At 42.0% G+C, this 14,516-nt stretch overlaps 1 protein-coding gene across 12 annotated transcripts in view; it reads left to right on the top strand.

Moving 5' to 3' along the window:
- Positions 1–14,261, top strand: part of LOC307038652 (unconventional myosin-IXAa-like) — a 162,696-nt gene extending 148,435 nt beyond the window's left edge. For all 12 annotated transcript variants that reach the window (XM_079680221.1, XM_079680223.1, XM_079680226.1 and 9 more), the window contains 11 exons: positions 33–80; positions 344–455; positions 1,003–1,064; positions 1,672–1,864; positions 2,625–2,753; positions 2,865–2,970; positions 4,035–4,166; positions 5,880–6,003; positions 9,294–9,556; positions 10,653–10,795; positions 11,416–14,261. In XM_079680221.1, the coding sequence (XP_079536347.1) occupies positions 33–80; positions 344–455; positions 1,003–1,064; positions 1,672–1,864; positions 2,625–2,753; positions 2,865–2,970; positions 4,035–4,166; positions 5,880–6,003; positions 9,294–9,556; positions 10,653–10,795; positions 11,416–11,801 (1,698 nt within the window). In that variant the 3' untranslated portion in view covers positions 11,802–14,261. The remainder of the gene's footprint in view (positions 1–32; positions 81–343; positions 456–1,002; positions 1,065–1,671; positions 1,865–2,624; positions 2,754–2,864; positions 2,971–4,034; positions 4,167–5,879; positions 6,004–9,293; positions 9,557–10,652; positions 10,796–11,415) is intronic.
- Positions 14,262–14,516: the final 255 nt, after the last annotated feature.

Genomic DNA, 14,516 nt, shown 5'->3' with positions numbered 1-14,516 from the left:
ACAATGTAAGTAACACACTTTTCTTTGTCCAGGGTCCTAAACGAGAACGCAAGAAGTCAAGAAAGAAGGAAACAGACATTGTGAGTTGTTATTTTAATGGTATATTAAAGACAAATATTGCATACAACAATGTTTGTGCTGAACTAACTTCTGCTCCCCACACACACACACACACACACACACACACACACACACACACACACACACACACACACACACACACACACACACACACACACACACACACACACACTCTCTCTCTCTCTCTCTCTCTCTCTCTCTCTCTCTCTCTCTCTCTCTCTCTCTCTCTCTCTCTCTCTCTCTCTCACACACTCTCCTGCAGGTGGAAGAACACAACGGCCACATCTTTAAATCCACTCAGTACAGCATCCCCACATACTGCGAGTACTGCTCCTCCCTCATCTGGATGATGGACCGCGCCTGCGTCTGCAAACGTGAGGATTGGACACAAACACACACACACACACACACACACACACACACACACACACACACACACACACACACACACACACACACACACACACACACATTCAAACCACTGTGTCCGGTTCAATTGTGAAAATATAGTTCAAGGTAAAATACTAAACGTTAGAAAATGGCTGTTTTTTTTTACTGTATTCTCCATAAAAGCCGACGGTAAATATCTGCAAGTCTGCCTAATATCTCACACACACACACACACACACACACACACACACACACACACACACACACACACACACACACACACACACACACACACACACGTGCCCTGCCTCCCTGAGTGTGAGAAATACTCGATTAAACCTCATAAATCCATCTTCTATCAAGTGACTGTCTCCATCTGCACTCAGTGAGCAGCAGACACCCAAACTCGCCGCCTCTGCACTCTGCACTCTTCGAGGTTGTGACGGACTGACTGCAGATGTTGTTGTTGTTGTTGTTATTGTTGTTGTGCGGAGGTTTTAGAGTCTCATTGTGTTGATCTGTTGTCTGCAGTGTGTCGCTACGCCTGCCATAGGAAGTGCTGCACCAAGATGACCACCAAGTGCAGTAAAAAGGTAGGAGGAGATTTGATTTATCTGAAGGTTTATGGTTTCGGGATGCTGTAATATCACTAAGGTGTTAAAACAAAACACTGGAAATGGATCAAAACATTTTTTAACAGTTAAGCCTATTTGATTTCCGTTGTGTCTTTATGTTATTTAACTCACAAAAATAAATGGATGCCTGTCAAATTTTGTGTAAATTGTGTTTAATTAGCATTTTTCATTTCCCTTTTGTTGTCATGTGTATTCTTTTTAACAAAAGCTTTGTCCAGAAATACTTTTTATTATTATGTATCTTATAGGTGTAGGCATTAATTTGTACAATTTACTCTTAAGCATTTACAGTAGCAAACTACTTGTTTCAAAGCAAAAAAAACGTGCCAATTTTTGTAATAAGAAAGAAACATCTGATTCTTATTATAATAAATGTAAATCAATGAGCAATAAAACCCTTAATTATTGATGAAGTACCCTCAAAGGTTTTGCTGCTACAGGTTTACTTGATCTGGTATGACTTGTAGCTTATAGTAGCTAATGTGGCACATTGTAGCATTGCATTAGTCTCTAAGTTACACACAGTGGTCTATCTGTAGTGTGACGTGTTTGTGTGTGTGTGCAGTACGATCCGGAGCTGTCGTCCAGGCAGTACGGTGTGGAGTTGTCCCGTCTGACCAGCGAGGAGCGGACGGTGCCGCAGCTCGTGGAGAAACTCATCAACTACATCGAGATGCACGGCCTCTACACCGAGGGCATCTACAGGAAGTCAGGCTCCACCAATAAGATCAAAGAGCTGCGACTGGGGCTGGACACAGGTCAGACTGACACCGACAACTTTATTACACATACATGTGTATCACCCATGTTTTCTAATAATTAATTATGACTTTTTGTTCATTCACTAACTTTGTGATTCTACTGATGAAGTATTAGCTGACTTGAGGATTGAAAGAGTACAAGTGTATTTTTGCAACAAAAGTCCTCATCATTTTCTATACTTGAATATATTCAGTTTTTCTTCAACTACTACCACTACTACTACATTTTCCTCTTCTACTCCTACTACTTCTACGACCACTCTACTGGTACTTCTTACTCTTGTTCCTTTACCACAAGTACTACTAGTCTTACAGTCACTAGCATTATAAATACGTTCCTACAACTATTTCCTCTTTCTTCTTCTTCTTTTTCTTATACAACATCTACTACTAGGTATTTTTCTACGACCGTAATTTTCGGACTATAAGGCGCACCTGAATATAAGCCGCAGCAGCTAAATTGAATGATGTGTACATATATAAGCCGCACTGGACTATAAGCCGCAGTGCAATAGTAGCTACAGAACATGTACTGTGCTGTGTAAACTGTACTGTATCACATAGCGTTTCAGACACACAAACTTTTCAACGGCCGTTAGCTGTAAAAATCCATAGATTAGCCGCACCGTTATATAAGCCGCAGCGTCGAAATATGAGAAAAAGGCGCGGCTTATAGTCCCAAAATTACGGTAGTTACACTGTACCGTAAATACGTCACATAAAGTTAATTTGCCTGAACGTGTCTGTGTTTGACCAGATGTGAACGTCGTGAACCTGGACGACTACAACATCCACGTCATTGCCAGTGTTCTCAAACAGTGGCTGCGTGACCTGCCCAGCCCTCTCATGACCTTCGAACTGTACGAGGAGTTCCTCCGGGCCATGGGTACGTTTTTAATCAGTTATTTAGTGACTCCGTGTTTGTCTCTGCAGAGGCTCCTCCAGCTGAGAGTCAAATGTTACCTGGTCTGATGGTGTGTGTTTGATTTATTTCCAGGCCAGTCAGATCGGCGGGAGGTGATAACAGGAGTGTATTCTGTGATTGACCAGCTCAGCAGGACTCACCTCAGCACGCTGGAGCGCCTCATCTTCCATCTGGTCAGGTAAGTGAAGAGTTAAAAAATACAGCATGTTTAAAGGTGGGGTAGGTCCTTTTGGAGAAACCAGCTCGAGTGCGCTGGAATTTGAAAATACACAGCCGGAACACATCTGCCACTTCCTTACAGAGCCCCTCCTCCAACACACACGAACGCGCACATGACCAATGAGGGCACGAGATAAGTTTGTGCACAGATGGAAGGCTGACAGGCAGGTAGGCCATCCAGTTACTTTAGCCGGGCCGGCTCAGATGATTGGTCGTGCTTTTTACAGCGCCACGGCTTCCACAGAGGATTTTTTGTCAAAGCACTTCAGATATTCATTGCTATCGGGATGTTAAGAGCATTCCATGGAATATAACAAAAAGTGTATCTCGAGACGGTTTCTCAAACTTACCTACCCCACCTTCAAAGAAGAGCTTTTAGTTTCGATGCTCCACAGATCTGGAATAAACGTGCCAAACACCTGTCTGCCCAAACACTGAGTTATTTTAAAGAGGCCCTATTATGCTTTTTGGGGTTTTCCCTTCCCTGTAGTGCATTATGCAGATTGTGTGCATGTAAATGGTCTGCTAAGGCTCCTGGACTCCTTTGTTTACTTCCGTAACATAGTGACATCTCTCTGTCACAATCACACTTTTATTGACTAACACTCCAACACATTGTACGTGATAGGCTAAGGGGCGGGACATGTCTAAGCGGTTGACCAATCACAACAGAGCCGGTCAGCTAACCAATCAGAGCAGACAGGGCTCTGGTTTCCAACAGAGGGTGAAAAGAGGTGCTGCAGCACAGGCAGTATGAGACAAATAAAGAGCTTTGTGAACATTAAAGCATGGAGACATGTCCCAGTACAGGTACTAAATACCAATATCAACCTGAAAATGATCATAATAGCGAAATGTCTGAGCTGTGGTTTATAGATCCTCTTTCATTTGTTTTTCTCTCACTTGTCAAACGCTGGATTAGCTTTCTCGTCACATGCTGCCCTGCCTTTTGTGTGTTCTGTGTGTCATGCTCTGTTTACGTCTGCATCAGGATTAACAGGATTACACTGTGGTGTGTTTCAGGATTGCCCTGCAGGAGGACACGAACAGGATGTCGGCCAACGCCCTCGCCATCGTGTTCGCTCCCTGCATCCTCCGCTGCCCCGACACCATCGACCCGCTGCAGAGCGTCCAGGACATCAGCAAAACCACAGCGTACGTCCTCCAGCATCCTCCGTTGTTTGCTATTATAACTCTTTGGCTCACAGAATCAGTCTCAAAATAAGTTAATTGTATATAAGTATATTCATCACTTTTGAAAAGCATATTGAAAAAAAAGCTGGCAAAAGTCAGGACATACACATAGAATAGGAAAATTAAGATAAAGTTATGTACAATTTAACTTTGTATATAGAAATAGGATAGACAAGGGCTTGTAAACAAAATAATTGGCTGCAACAGTAAGAAATATGAGTTAAAATATTGTCTCAAATGTCTCACTTGATTGCATCTGTATTTCTTAAAAGGTTGAGGTATTTTGTTTTTGTTCTCCACCTCCATGACCTCTTATTGGTCTCACAGTTAAAGTGTGTTGTAATGTTACCACTTACCACCAACCCTTTATTGTAGGGACAAAGTTTGAGAATAGTCAATAACTTAATACTCCTGATATCACTTTAATGTTGCAGCTGGTAAAAGTGTAGCTCATTTAACTTCTTTGTATACTTTATCTGCTGGTTAGCTCATGCATTTCCTCCTGGGAGATCAATAAAGTCAAGTCAAAGTTTAAATGGATCGCCAAAAATCATATCTGGCAACAAATTCATAAACTAATAAAGGCTTTACTAGTTACGATATTCAATGGTATAACCTGATTTATTTAAGCCAGCAGTCCCTAAAGAAATTTAAACACACAATTAGTAATTAACAAAAACCTGGTCCAATCACATCCTCTATCTATTCTACTTGTATTTAATCACGTCTATTTATATTTTTTTGTTACCAACTTTGTATTAAATGTTCCTCTCACCTTCACAAGATGATACAAATATACAGATACAAATTATACAAATGTAAAATATAGAAAAACTAAATAAGGGCAGGGATACCCCGGTTAACCATCCTTTTCAGTCATCAGTATGTCATGAAACTAAGGCCCCATTCACACGGGAACGCAAACGAAAACTAACCGAATTCGATATCAAAAAAGTCTTCCGTCCACACGAGACCGCTCGACCCGCTGGAGACGCTGCAGTACATATGCCGGGCCTGTAAGTGGCGCTGTAGATTTTGCACTAACATCTGTAGCATGCTACAGCAGTGAGCAGCAGAGTTGGGAGAGGCGGGGCTATGGCTTCATCGTTATCAGGAAAATTATCGTATAGGACGTACACACGGAGCCGTTTGGCCCCCCAGAGCGATCCTTCAGCTGATCTATCCACTTTGGGGTCCGTTATCGTTTTAGGGGTCCGTTTCCGCGGTTCCGTTACAGCCTCATGTGAACGAACGGGCTATACGAAAGAGAAAAGTAGCAGATACAACCCGTTTCGTTCCCGTGTAAACAGCACCTAAGAATCAGAAACAGGTTTATTACCAGGTAGGTTGACACGTACGAAGAATTTGACTAGGTGTCGTGGTGCATACATAAAAGTAAAACCAACATTTAAAACACAGACAGAGAACTAGAAAAATATTTTAAATAATACTAAATATAGTCAAATATAACAGTATACAAATGGAATGGAATAAAAAGGAATACAATATGGAATAAAAATCGGCAGTAAAAAAGGAAAACAGATATTGTTGAAGATGTTGTATGTAGGGTTATCCATTGTGTTACGAGGACATTAAGAGAAGAACGATTATTCAGCAATGTTTGTGAGACATAGTTCCTGAATCCTGTTCTAATCTAAATCTGTTCCCCTGTAGGTGTGTGGAGCTGATCATCAATGAGCAGATGGGCAAGTACAGAGCTCGCCTGAAGGACATCAGCAGTCTGGAGTTTGCAGAAAGCAAAGCCAAGAGCCGACTGACCCACATCAGGAGGTCCATGGTAAGACCAGACTACTGTCAACAGCCCTTTAAGCTCATAAACCAAGTTACAAAACATGTTCATGGAAAGAAATCCTCACTGCGTGGCATCGACATGGATGCTTTTCCAACTCGTTCCTCTCACTCATCATTTAAATGGTGACTCAGCAGTTTTTCAGCTCCTCCAGCAGCTGGCATGGTTTTCACACAGCCATGGCAGGAGTTCATTCATACATCTCATCGTTTTTTGCTACACAAGCAAAAAGCTGACACAAGGGGATTTAAATTAGAAATATGTGCACAGCGGGACACACTGCATGCAAAAAAAAGAGCTCTAGGAATATTTTCTGACAGAGAAATTACTCAATAGCCGCGTTCACACCGCAGTACTTTTCCAACTTTAGTTCCGAGAGCCGGGACTAAAATTAGTTAATGAGAACCTTTTTACCGCCTTTTCCGTCAGTTTTCCGTCCCTGCTAGAGTGCAGGTACTTTCGTGGGAGAAAAAGGTTCCTATTTCTGATTGGCTGGGCGGATTGCAAACCACGCCCCGTAAAACTCAAAAAAAGTTTTGTGAAGCCGCCATTTTATTATCCTCGCATTAGCATTATTAGCATTATTAGCTTTAGCCCAGCGCACAAACGCAGAGAGACTAACTTATGGCAACACAAAAGAAAACATGGGAGCGGTGGAGGTGAGGAGGTGTCGGCGTTCTGGCGACTGACCTTTGCTTTTTTTTGCGGGTTTCGGCATTATGCCATGGAGCTAATCTATGTTGTTTTATTTTCTTCTTTTTCAAAGGAGCAACAGAGTCTAATTTTATTCGCAGCGCATCTGTAGCACTATCAACAACATGATCAATTTGGGGTGGTGTACATTTTTTGTATAATTTTCCTCCCTTACATACAGACAAGCTATCGAGTTAAGTATTGGTGGAATCACTTCCTTTAATTTTGGCTATAGCACTAACAGCAGGATTATGCGGTTGGACTAATAGTTGCTCAATTTCAATACCATAAGTCAGAACAAGGTCGAGAGTGTGATTATAGCAGTGGGTTGGTTTATTTACACTCTGACAGAAACCAACAGAATCTAATACAGAGTTAAATGCAACAGTAAGGCTATTTTTATCGTCGACAACATGAATATTAAAGTCACCTACGATAATTACCACTGATAAGAATTCTGAATAAGGACCTGGTGCACGGTACACTGTAACAAATAAGATTGGCTGCAAAGTTTTCCAGGTCGGATGCGTAAGACTAAAAACAAGACTTTCAAAGGAGGTATAATAAAAAATGTGTTTAGTATTGATAAGTAAACTTGAGTCAAAGATTGCTGCAACTCCACCCCCTCGGCCCGTGCCTCGAGGAATATGAGTATTGATATGGCTGGGTGGAGTGGCCTCATTTATGCCGACATATTCTTCATGTCTCAACCAAGTTTCAGTGAGACAGCATATATCAATATGATAATCTGATATTAAATCATTTACCAATATTGCTTTAGATGCTAGAGATCTTATGTTTAAGAGACCACATTTAATCTTCCTGTTTTGTTGCACTGTAGTTGTTACATTTACTTTTATTAGGTTATTATGTATGACACCTCTATTAGGTTTTACCTTAAATTGTCCTTGGGCAGACACACACACCGTTAATATTGGGTATTTTATTGGGTTCGGGATTCCTATGGATGACTGCCCAGGAGAGAGCGCAGAGAAGCGTGTAAGACTGTGACTCCGCCTCCTGGTCTCAACTCCAGTTTGTCATGGATTAAGTCCACAGAGCCCTGAAATGTTTGCCGAAATGAGATGTGCACCTTCCAAAGTAGGATGAATGCCGTCCCTCTTAATCAGACCAGGTTTTCCCCAGAAGGCTGTCTAATTATTTACGAAGCCCACATCGTTTGCTGGGCACCACCAACACAACCAGCGCTGAAATGATGACATGCGGCTATACATGTCATCATTGATCATACTCTTTCTGTTGTTAGATGATGTCTGCTTTGACTTTAATTTGTTTTCTTGCTTGCTAATCAGGGATACAGAGCACTGAACCATGACTCGAGTTCAGTTAACTTCACACTTTTATGACATTTTCAGACATTGGTCATTGTTGAATGAATGTAACTGATACGTTATTTAATTATTTACTATTACAATTGTTTTGGGCTTTCACATCTCACTAGTGGACATGGCTTTGCACAAAAAATGGCATCTGTTTGTGCCGGGGTTTATTAGATTAATGTCAATTTAGTCCCCAAAAATACTGAGTCTGCCGGTTCAGAATTTCACAAATGTTGCTAGATTGTCAGACTTGGTTTGAACTTCACGTTTTGTTTAACATAAAATTGACTAAAGTTGCTTTTATTCAGCTTCTAAGCAACTTGGCAACTTGTGTGTGTGTGTGTGTGTGTGTGTGTGTGTGTGTGTGTGTGTGTGTGTGTGTGTGTGTGTGTGTGTGTGTGTGTGTGTGTGTGCAGCTGGGATCTGATTAGCAGCTAACACTAGCTAACAATAAGTTAAATAGGTTCTTAAGAAGCCACTTTTAAACAGAACAGCTAACTACAGGCGGATTAAGCATCTGCTAACACAGTTGAGTTGACTTCACACTAAGATATGGCTCAGAATCTTGCTCTGTTTTTTGTGTATAATTAATTGTAATAAGAGTTTCCATTGTGGTGTTGTTGCTTTGTCTGCTAAGTCTCTGTGGTTAGCAAACCAAGCTAACTACCTAGCTTTTTTGCTAGCAGCATCCCATTCAATGTTATCAAGCTAGCACTGCTCTTCATGTGGGATAAACGAGGCCTATTATTTAATGTTTCTGACTATAATTGATTGAGATTAGTTAATTACTGTATATTTGTACAGTTTCCCGACACGGTTCAGTTTGCAGAACTTCTGTAACTGAAGGTATCTCTATGTCAAAGTTAGTGTTATCGGTCTGAGAGAGCAGCACTTACTTACTTATTGTTTTTGCTTTTCAACTTATTATCAAGCAGCCTAACACAGCTAAACTTCAGGTAATGCCTACCCGAGCTTGCTTATGTGTGTGTGTCTGCAGCAGAGGTGTATGTGTGTGTTTGTGTAGCTGACCTCATAGTTTTTAGCCGTATTTTCGTGAACTGGTTGTCAATATGTGTAGTCGCTATTTGTTCGAGACATCCAACCGTGTCTTTAGAGTCCGCTGTCTGTGCTCCATCGCTGTCAACAGATTATTGATATTATTCATTATGATTATTCATTAGTATGCCCTTAGACAGCCTCCACTAACATGTCCCCTTGCTCTGTGATTTCTGTGTGAACTTGCAGTGCAAAGGCCGCGTTCAGCAAAGCAGCACCAACACGCTGTCGCCGCCTCTCAGCCCCAAAGTGCCCCCAGTGGTGGTGGATGGAGAGAGTGATGGAAGTGGAGGCGGAGGAGAAGGAGGAAAGGGAGAAGGAGATGGAGGAGGAGAAGAAGGAGAAGGAGCAGAGGAAGCAGCAGAGGCCGGGCTGAGCGATCAGCAGCAGATGGCGATGCAGCAGGAAGAGAGGATCCTCACCGAGCAGATCGAGAGCCTGCAGAAAGAGAAGTATGACGCCCCTCAGGTTCATCTTTAACAAAGCATAGCAGATGTCATTGGAATGTCACATAGGTCACACTGGTGCTCCAAAAACGAGTTAAAAAATACAAATAATAATCAGTTGTAATGTAATGAAAACAAGTTGTTTTTGCTTGTAATAAGTCAAACATTTGTTAATATGTTAACATTTTTTTTAAATAAGATGTGATGTTAGATAAAGGAGATCTTGAAAGGATTCTCTGCTTATCTGTATTATTGTGTTGGTGAAGCCTGTGACCTAAGATTTTCAACGACATAATTACTCTGTAGCTATGTTAGTTTGACAATAAAGAACCTTGAACCTTAACCGGGAAACAAATAGGAAATGTTTCAGGCACATTTATCTTATTTCAAGTTATATTAAAATGACACTCTTATTTAAAACAAGATTAGGAATTGTTATTTCAGAGAAAATTTGACTTTTTTTTTTACTTCTAAAGCAAGTTTCAAAGTGAGATGATTGAAAAGCAAGTATCAAGTAAACAATGTCATCAAAAAGGTTTCTTGTTGGTAAGTCACTCTGCACTCAACATTGCTACAAAACCCATTAAAAGAACTAAGAAGATGTTTCAAACAATCCACTGTTCCAGGTAAACTAGGAACTGTGTTTATTTATTGAGCGTCATTATTAAGCAATCTGCTACATTGATCCCTTCAGACACACACACACACACACACACACACACACACACACACACACACACACACACACACACACACACACACACACACACACACACACACACACACACAGCATGGCATCTCTTATCAGGACAACATCGACCTTTGTATATTTGTAGTAGCAGGGATTTAAGGTCAGTTAAAATTGTAAAGAAACCCCCTTAAGGTTAGTTTTAAATAAAATGATTTGTAACCTTGTGTGTGTGTGTGTGTGTGTGTGTGTGTGTGTGTGTGTGTGTGTGTGTGTGTGTGTGTGTGTGTGTGTGTGTGTGTGTGTGTGTGTGTGTGTGTGTGTGTGTGTGTGTGTGTGTGTGTGTGTGTGTGTGTGTGTGTGTGTGTGTGTGTGTGTGTGTGTGTGTGTGTGTGTGTGTGTGTGTGTGTGTAGGGAGGAGCTGACATATGAGATGTTGATCCTGGAGCCGCGGACGTCTGATGATGAAACTCCTGAATCTGAAGCCTCCATCGGCACAGCGGACAGCTCGGAGAACATCACCATGGAGACGGAAGGAGCCACATCAGACCCCTTTGGTATGTGTGTGTGTGTGTGTCCTACCTCTCTGTTTCTGGACCCAGATTTAGAGTCGTCTCTGAACATGGCGGGAGATCTTTCCTGGTTCACCAAATCCTTATCCGACCTGGAACACAGAACCGGAACTTTTTTTTAAATTAAACATTAAACAAAAGCCATAAAAGTACTTAGTAATCTTTTTCTTTACTCTATTGGTGTGCGTGTGCGTGCGTGCTGTGTGCCCCCCCACTAATTACTCCAAAAAAACACCCACAAATAGATTTTAAATATATAAAATGTACCAGCTGCTATTAAAGGGCCAGGTTTTCTGATTTCTTAATCTTTTACCCTTCTTGGTTACATTTTCCCTTTTGAATTGGCGCTTTGTCAGGTAAAAAAAAATGATACAAATTCACTTTTCAGTAGACATTTATCACAAGGACACAGCAATAATCACACATGAAAAGCTAGTCTGAAAGGTGAGATGTAGTCAGTGTTTCAGTGTTGTAGTCAGTCGATCTCTCGCCATGTTCAGAGACGACTCTAAAGCTTCTCCAAGGTGGTGCGAGGTTAGTGCAGTTTCTGATTTGTCGTGGTCATGAGTTCCAGATGGTAACCCTCAGCTGCTCTCTCCCCGCAGAGCGTGGCCCTTATCACGGCAGAAAGTCGGAGTCAAAAAGCCGGCGAGCTTTACGCCGTCAGCCCGACTCCCAGGACTCAGCGGACTCCATCTCCACCGTCTCCTCCTACCACCCGTCCTCCTCTCTGTCCTCCAACGCCTCCGGCTCGCCCTCCCCTCACTACCGCTTCCGCTCCTCCTCCTCCGGGCCCCTGCTCTCCTCCTGTGGGCTGGGGGCCCCGTTGGCAGACACCGAGGGAGGCCAAGGAGCCGCGAAGAGCCGCCACCGGATCCGTCTGAGTCGCAGCTCGCCTCGGGAACCCTCGGGGGGGATAAGGAGGGACTCTGACTTCGGCTCGGGGCCACAGCAGCTGGTTCTGTACGGCAGCAACGAGTTCATGGTGTGAAGACGAGGAGGAGGGGAGGGGAGGGGCCACTGAGGTTACAAGTGTAGGACATGAGGAAGGGGAGGGATATGTGCTCTGTGTCGCCTCCTAATGCTTCCTCTTCTTCTCCAGAGTCAGAGCAGGAAGATGTGGGGATGAAATAGGACTGGAAATATGTAAAAGAGGGACAAAAAGACAGGGGATGATTCTTCACATCTGGAACCGAGTGAAGACATGTCTCGGTCCGAGGAAAGAGACCATTGAGGAAAAACCCACACCTGCAGAAGCCAAATCTTACAGAGCCCCATCTTAATGTTTAGCATGTGGGCAGGTGGAGAAGAGATGTAGCCATACTGACTGACCTGGCTTTGTCTGTACCCAGCGCCAAGTTAGTCTGCTTCTCACGTTTACACAGAACACACAGGCTGCATGCATCTCCATCATCACTTTCTCCTCGTCAGTTTGAAGAGACTGTACAGAAATATGTTACATTATTATTATTATTATTATTATTATTATTATTATTATTAAAGAGGGAAAATATGTACAGAGAAAGAAACTCCAATGCTGCTCCATGGTTGTTCATTGTTTAATATTTCTACTTCCTGTTTTCTATTTGACAAAGTGAAGTGTCAGGAATCCAGGTTCCACTTTTGTTTCTGTGCTGGGTGTTTTGCTCGGTTTACCGTCATTTGAGTTCTTTTTTTCTTTCTCTTTCTTTTCCTGTTACACAATGAACAGAGCCAGCGTTGGGTGTCCTCGGGTCGTACTCTGGAGAAATAATAATAGAAGGAAAAGCTGTGGGTGTGCGCTCTCAGAGATACGAGTCTGGTGGTGTCACGTTTACTTTACCGGATGTGTCAAATGTCAATCAGCCATAAGTGTGTTGTATCTGCGAGCCTTCTGTTTCCCCTTCTGTTTTACTCAGAAACATCAGTGTTACTACGTCAGGACTTGAATTTTTTTTTGTATCCATCTATATAAATATATATGTTATTGCTGTATTATAGGTGTTGTTATTGATATCAAAGATGTCATTTGTTTGTTGTCAATATTGTTTATTTTTGTTCAGATGAAAGCCATTTTTTCGTGTGTGTGTGTGTGTGTGTGTGTGTGTGTGTGTGTGTGTTTGTGTGTGTGTGTGTGTGTGTGTGTGTGTGTGTGTGTGTGTGTGTGTGTGTGTGTGTGTGTGTGTGTGTGTGTGTGTGTGTGTGTGTGTGTGTGTGTGTGTGTGTGTGTGTGTGTGTGTGTGTGTGTGTGTGTGTGTGTGTGTGTGTGTGTGTGTGTGTGTGTGTGTGTAATTCCTTCCTCTGTCTCAATGCCCACTTTGTGTAGTCTTCATTACACACACACACACACACACACACACACACACACACACTAGTGTTCCCCCTAAACATGTTGACTTGCTAAAGTGAAAATGACTTTAGGTGACACTAACTCAGACTTATAAAATCTTTAATAAGTCTAAGATTCGTTGCACGCTTTCATACCGTCCATGATGTCCTCCGAGCCACCCAGAATACTCTTCTTCTTCTCTTTCTGTTTCTTCTACTTCTTCCTCTTCTTCTTCCTCCATCCTATTCTCTCGCCGCTCTGGCTGTGAAAAGTAGCATTATTTACTCTTGCCTGTTAACCAGACACAAACAAGTAGCAACTAACTCAGACCGCCCCCATCTTTCTGCATATTCTAACTGTGTAATATTCCTTGTTTGGGGCATACTCAGTAGCTTAACAGCAAAGATGTCTCCGTACTTTAGCTGCAATATCTCTCCTTGCTTGCAGCGCCTGTGATTCGATGCTTTTGAGCAGCATTTGCTCGGATCTCGCAACACAGTCAGTGTTAAACAAGTCCTCCTTGAAGCTGGACGTCTCTTTGAAGACCGTGCTGATCTCCGTTTTAATGCAAGTGTGTTGTCTTTTTACAACATTAAACTGTAGACCTGTAAAGATAGAAAAAAAACTGTTTCAGAGGTGAGCTGAAAGGACAGTTCCAAATATCTTTGAGCTGGTATTTAATGGGATGGAAACATGTCCAGGCTGTTAATATGGCAACAACAAAAAAAAGTGAATGTACCTGTCACTGGAAAGCATGCTCTGCTTTCTCTGGTTGTTTTTGTTCCTCTTTTATACACAGTGTATGTACTATTTATGATCATGCTTTTGGGGTGTACATTGGTTTAAAAGAATCTGTTATAAAAGGTGTTATAAAAGGATATATTATCCTGTGTACGGTTCATTATCTACTATTAATCATGGCAACATTTTAACAGGCCGCACTAGGTCTGTCATGTTTGTGCTACGAAGTGAGAAACAAAAAAAAGAAAAGCGCTGTGTCTCTCTGTCTGCGCCACTCTGGACACGGTTATGTATAAGGTGCAATTTGTGTTATATTTCTTTTTTTTAATGATACAAACATGTTTATGGTTGTAAGAAAAAAAGACTTCATCTGCTTATTAAAAAAGCAAAACTGCAGCCAAACACGAGTTGAGTTCTATTTTGTCTCATGGATGTTATTTCCCTTTTGAACACTTGTATTTTCACACGTTTGTGTTCCTTGCCAGTATAAGATATAGTTAAAGGCAGGGTTCGAGTTATGTGGGAGCCAATGGGAGCTGACCTCCCATAAGGTGGGGTCTGAGCTCCCACGGACGCAGTGAAATCATACATCTGTGGGGGTCGCAAATACATTACCAACAACCATTATTTTAATCACAAATAATGCATGTGTCAATG

Source organism: Notothenia rossii (genome assembly GCF_949606895.1).
Source record: "Notothenia rossii genome assembly, chromosome: 5".
Taxonomy (NCBI): Eukaryota; Metazoa; Chordata; class Actinopteri; order Perciformes; family Nototheniidae; genus Notothenia; species Notothenia rossii.
This window is presented reverse-complemented; position numbering and strand designations above follow the sequence as displayed.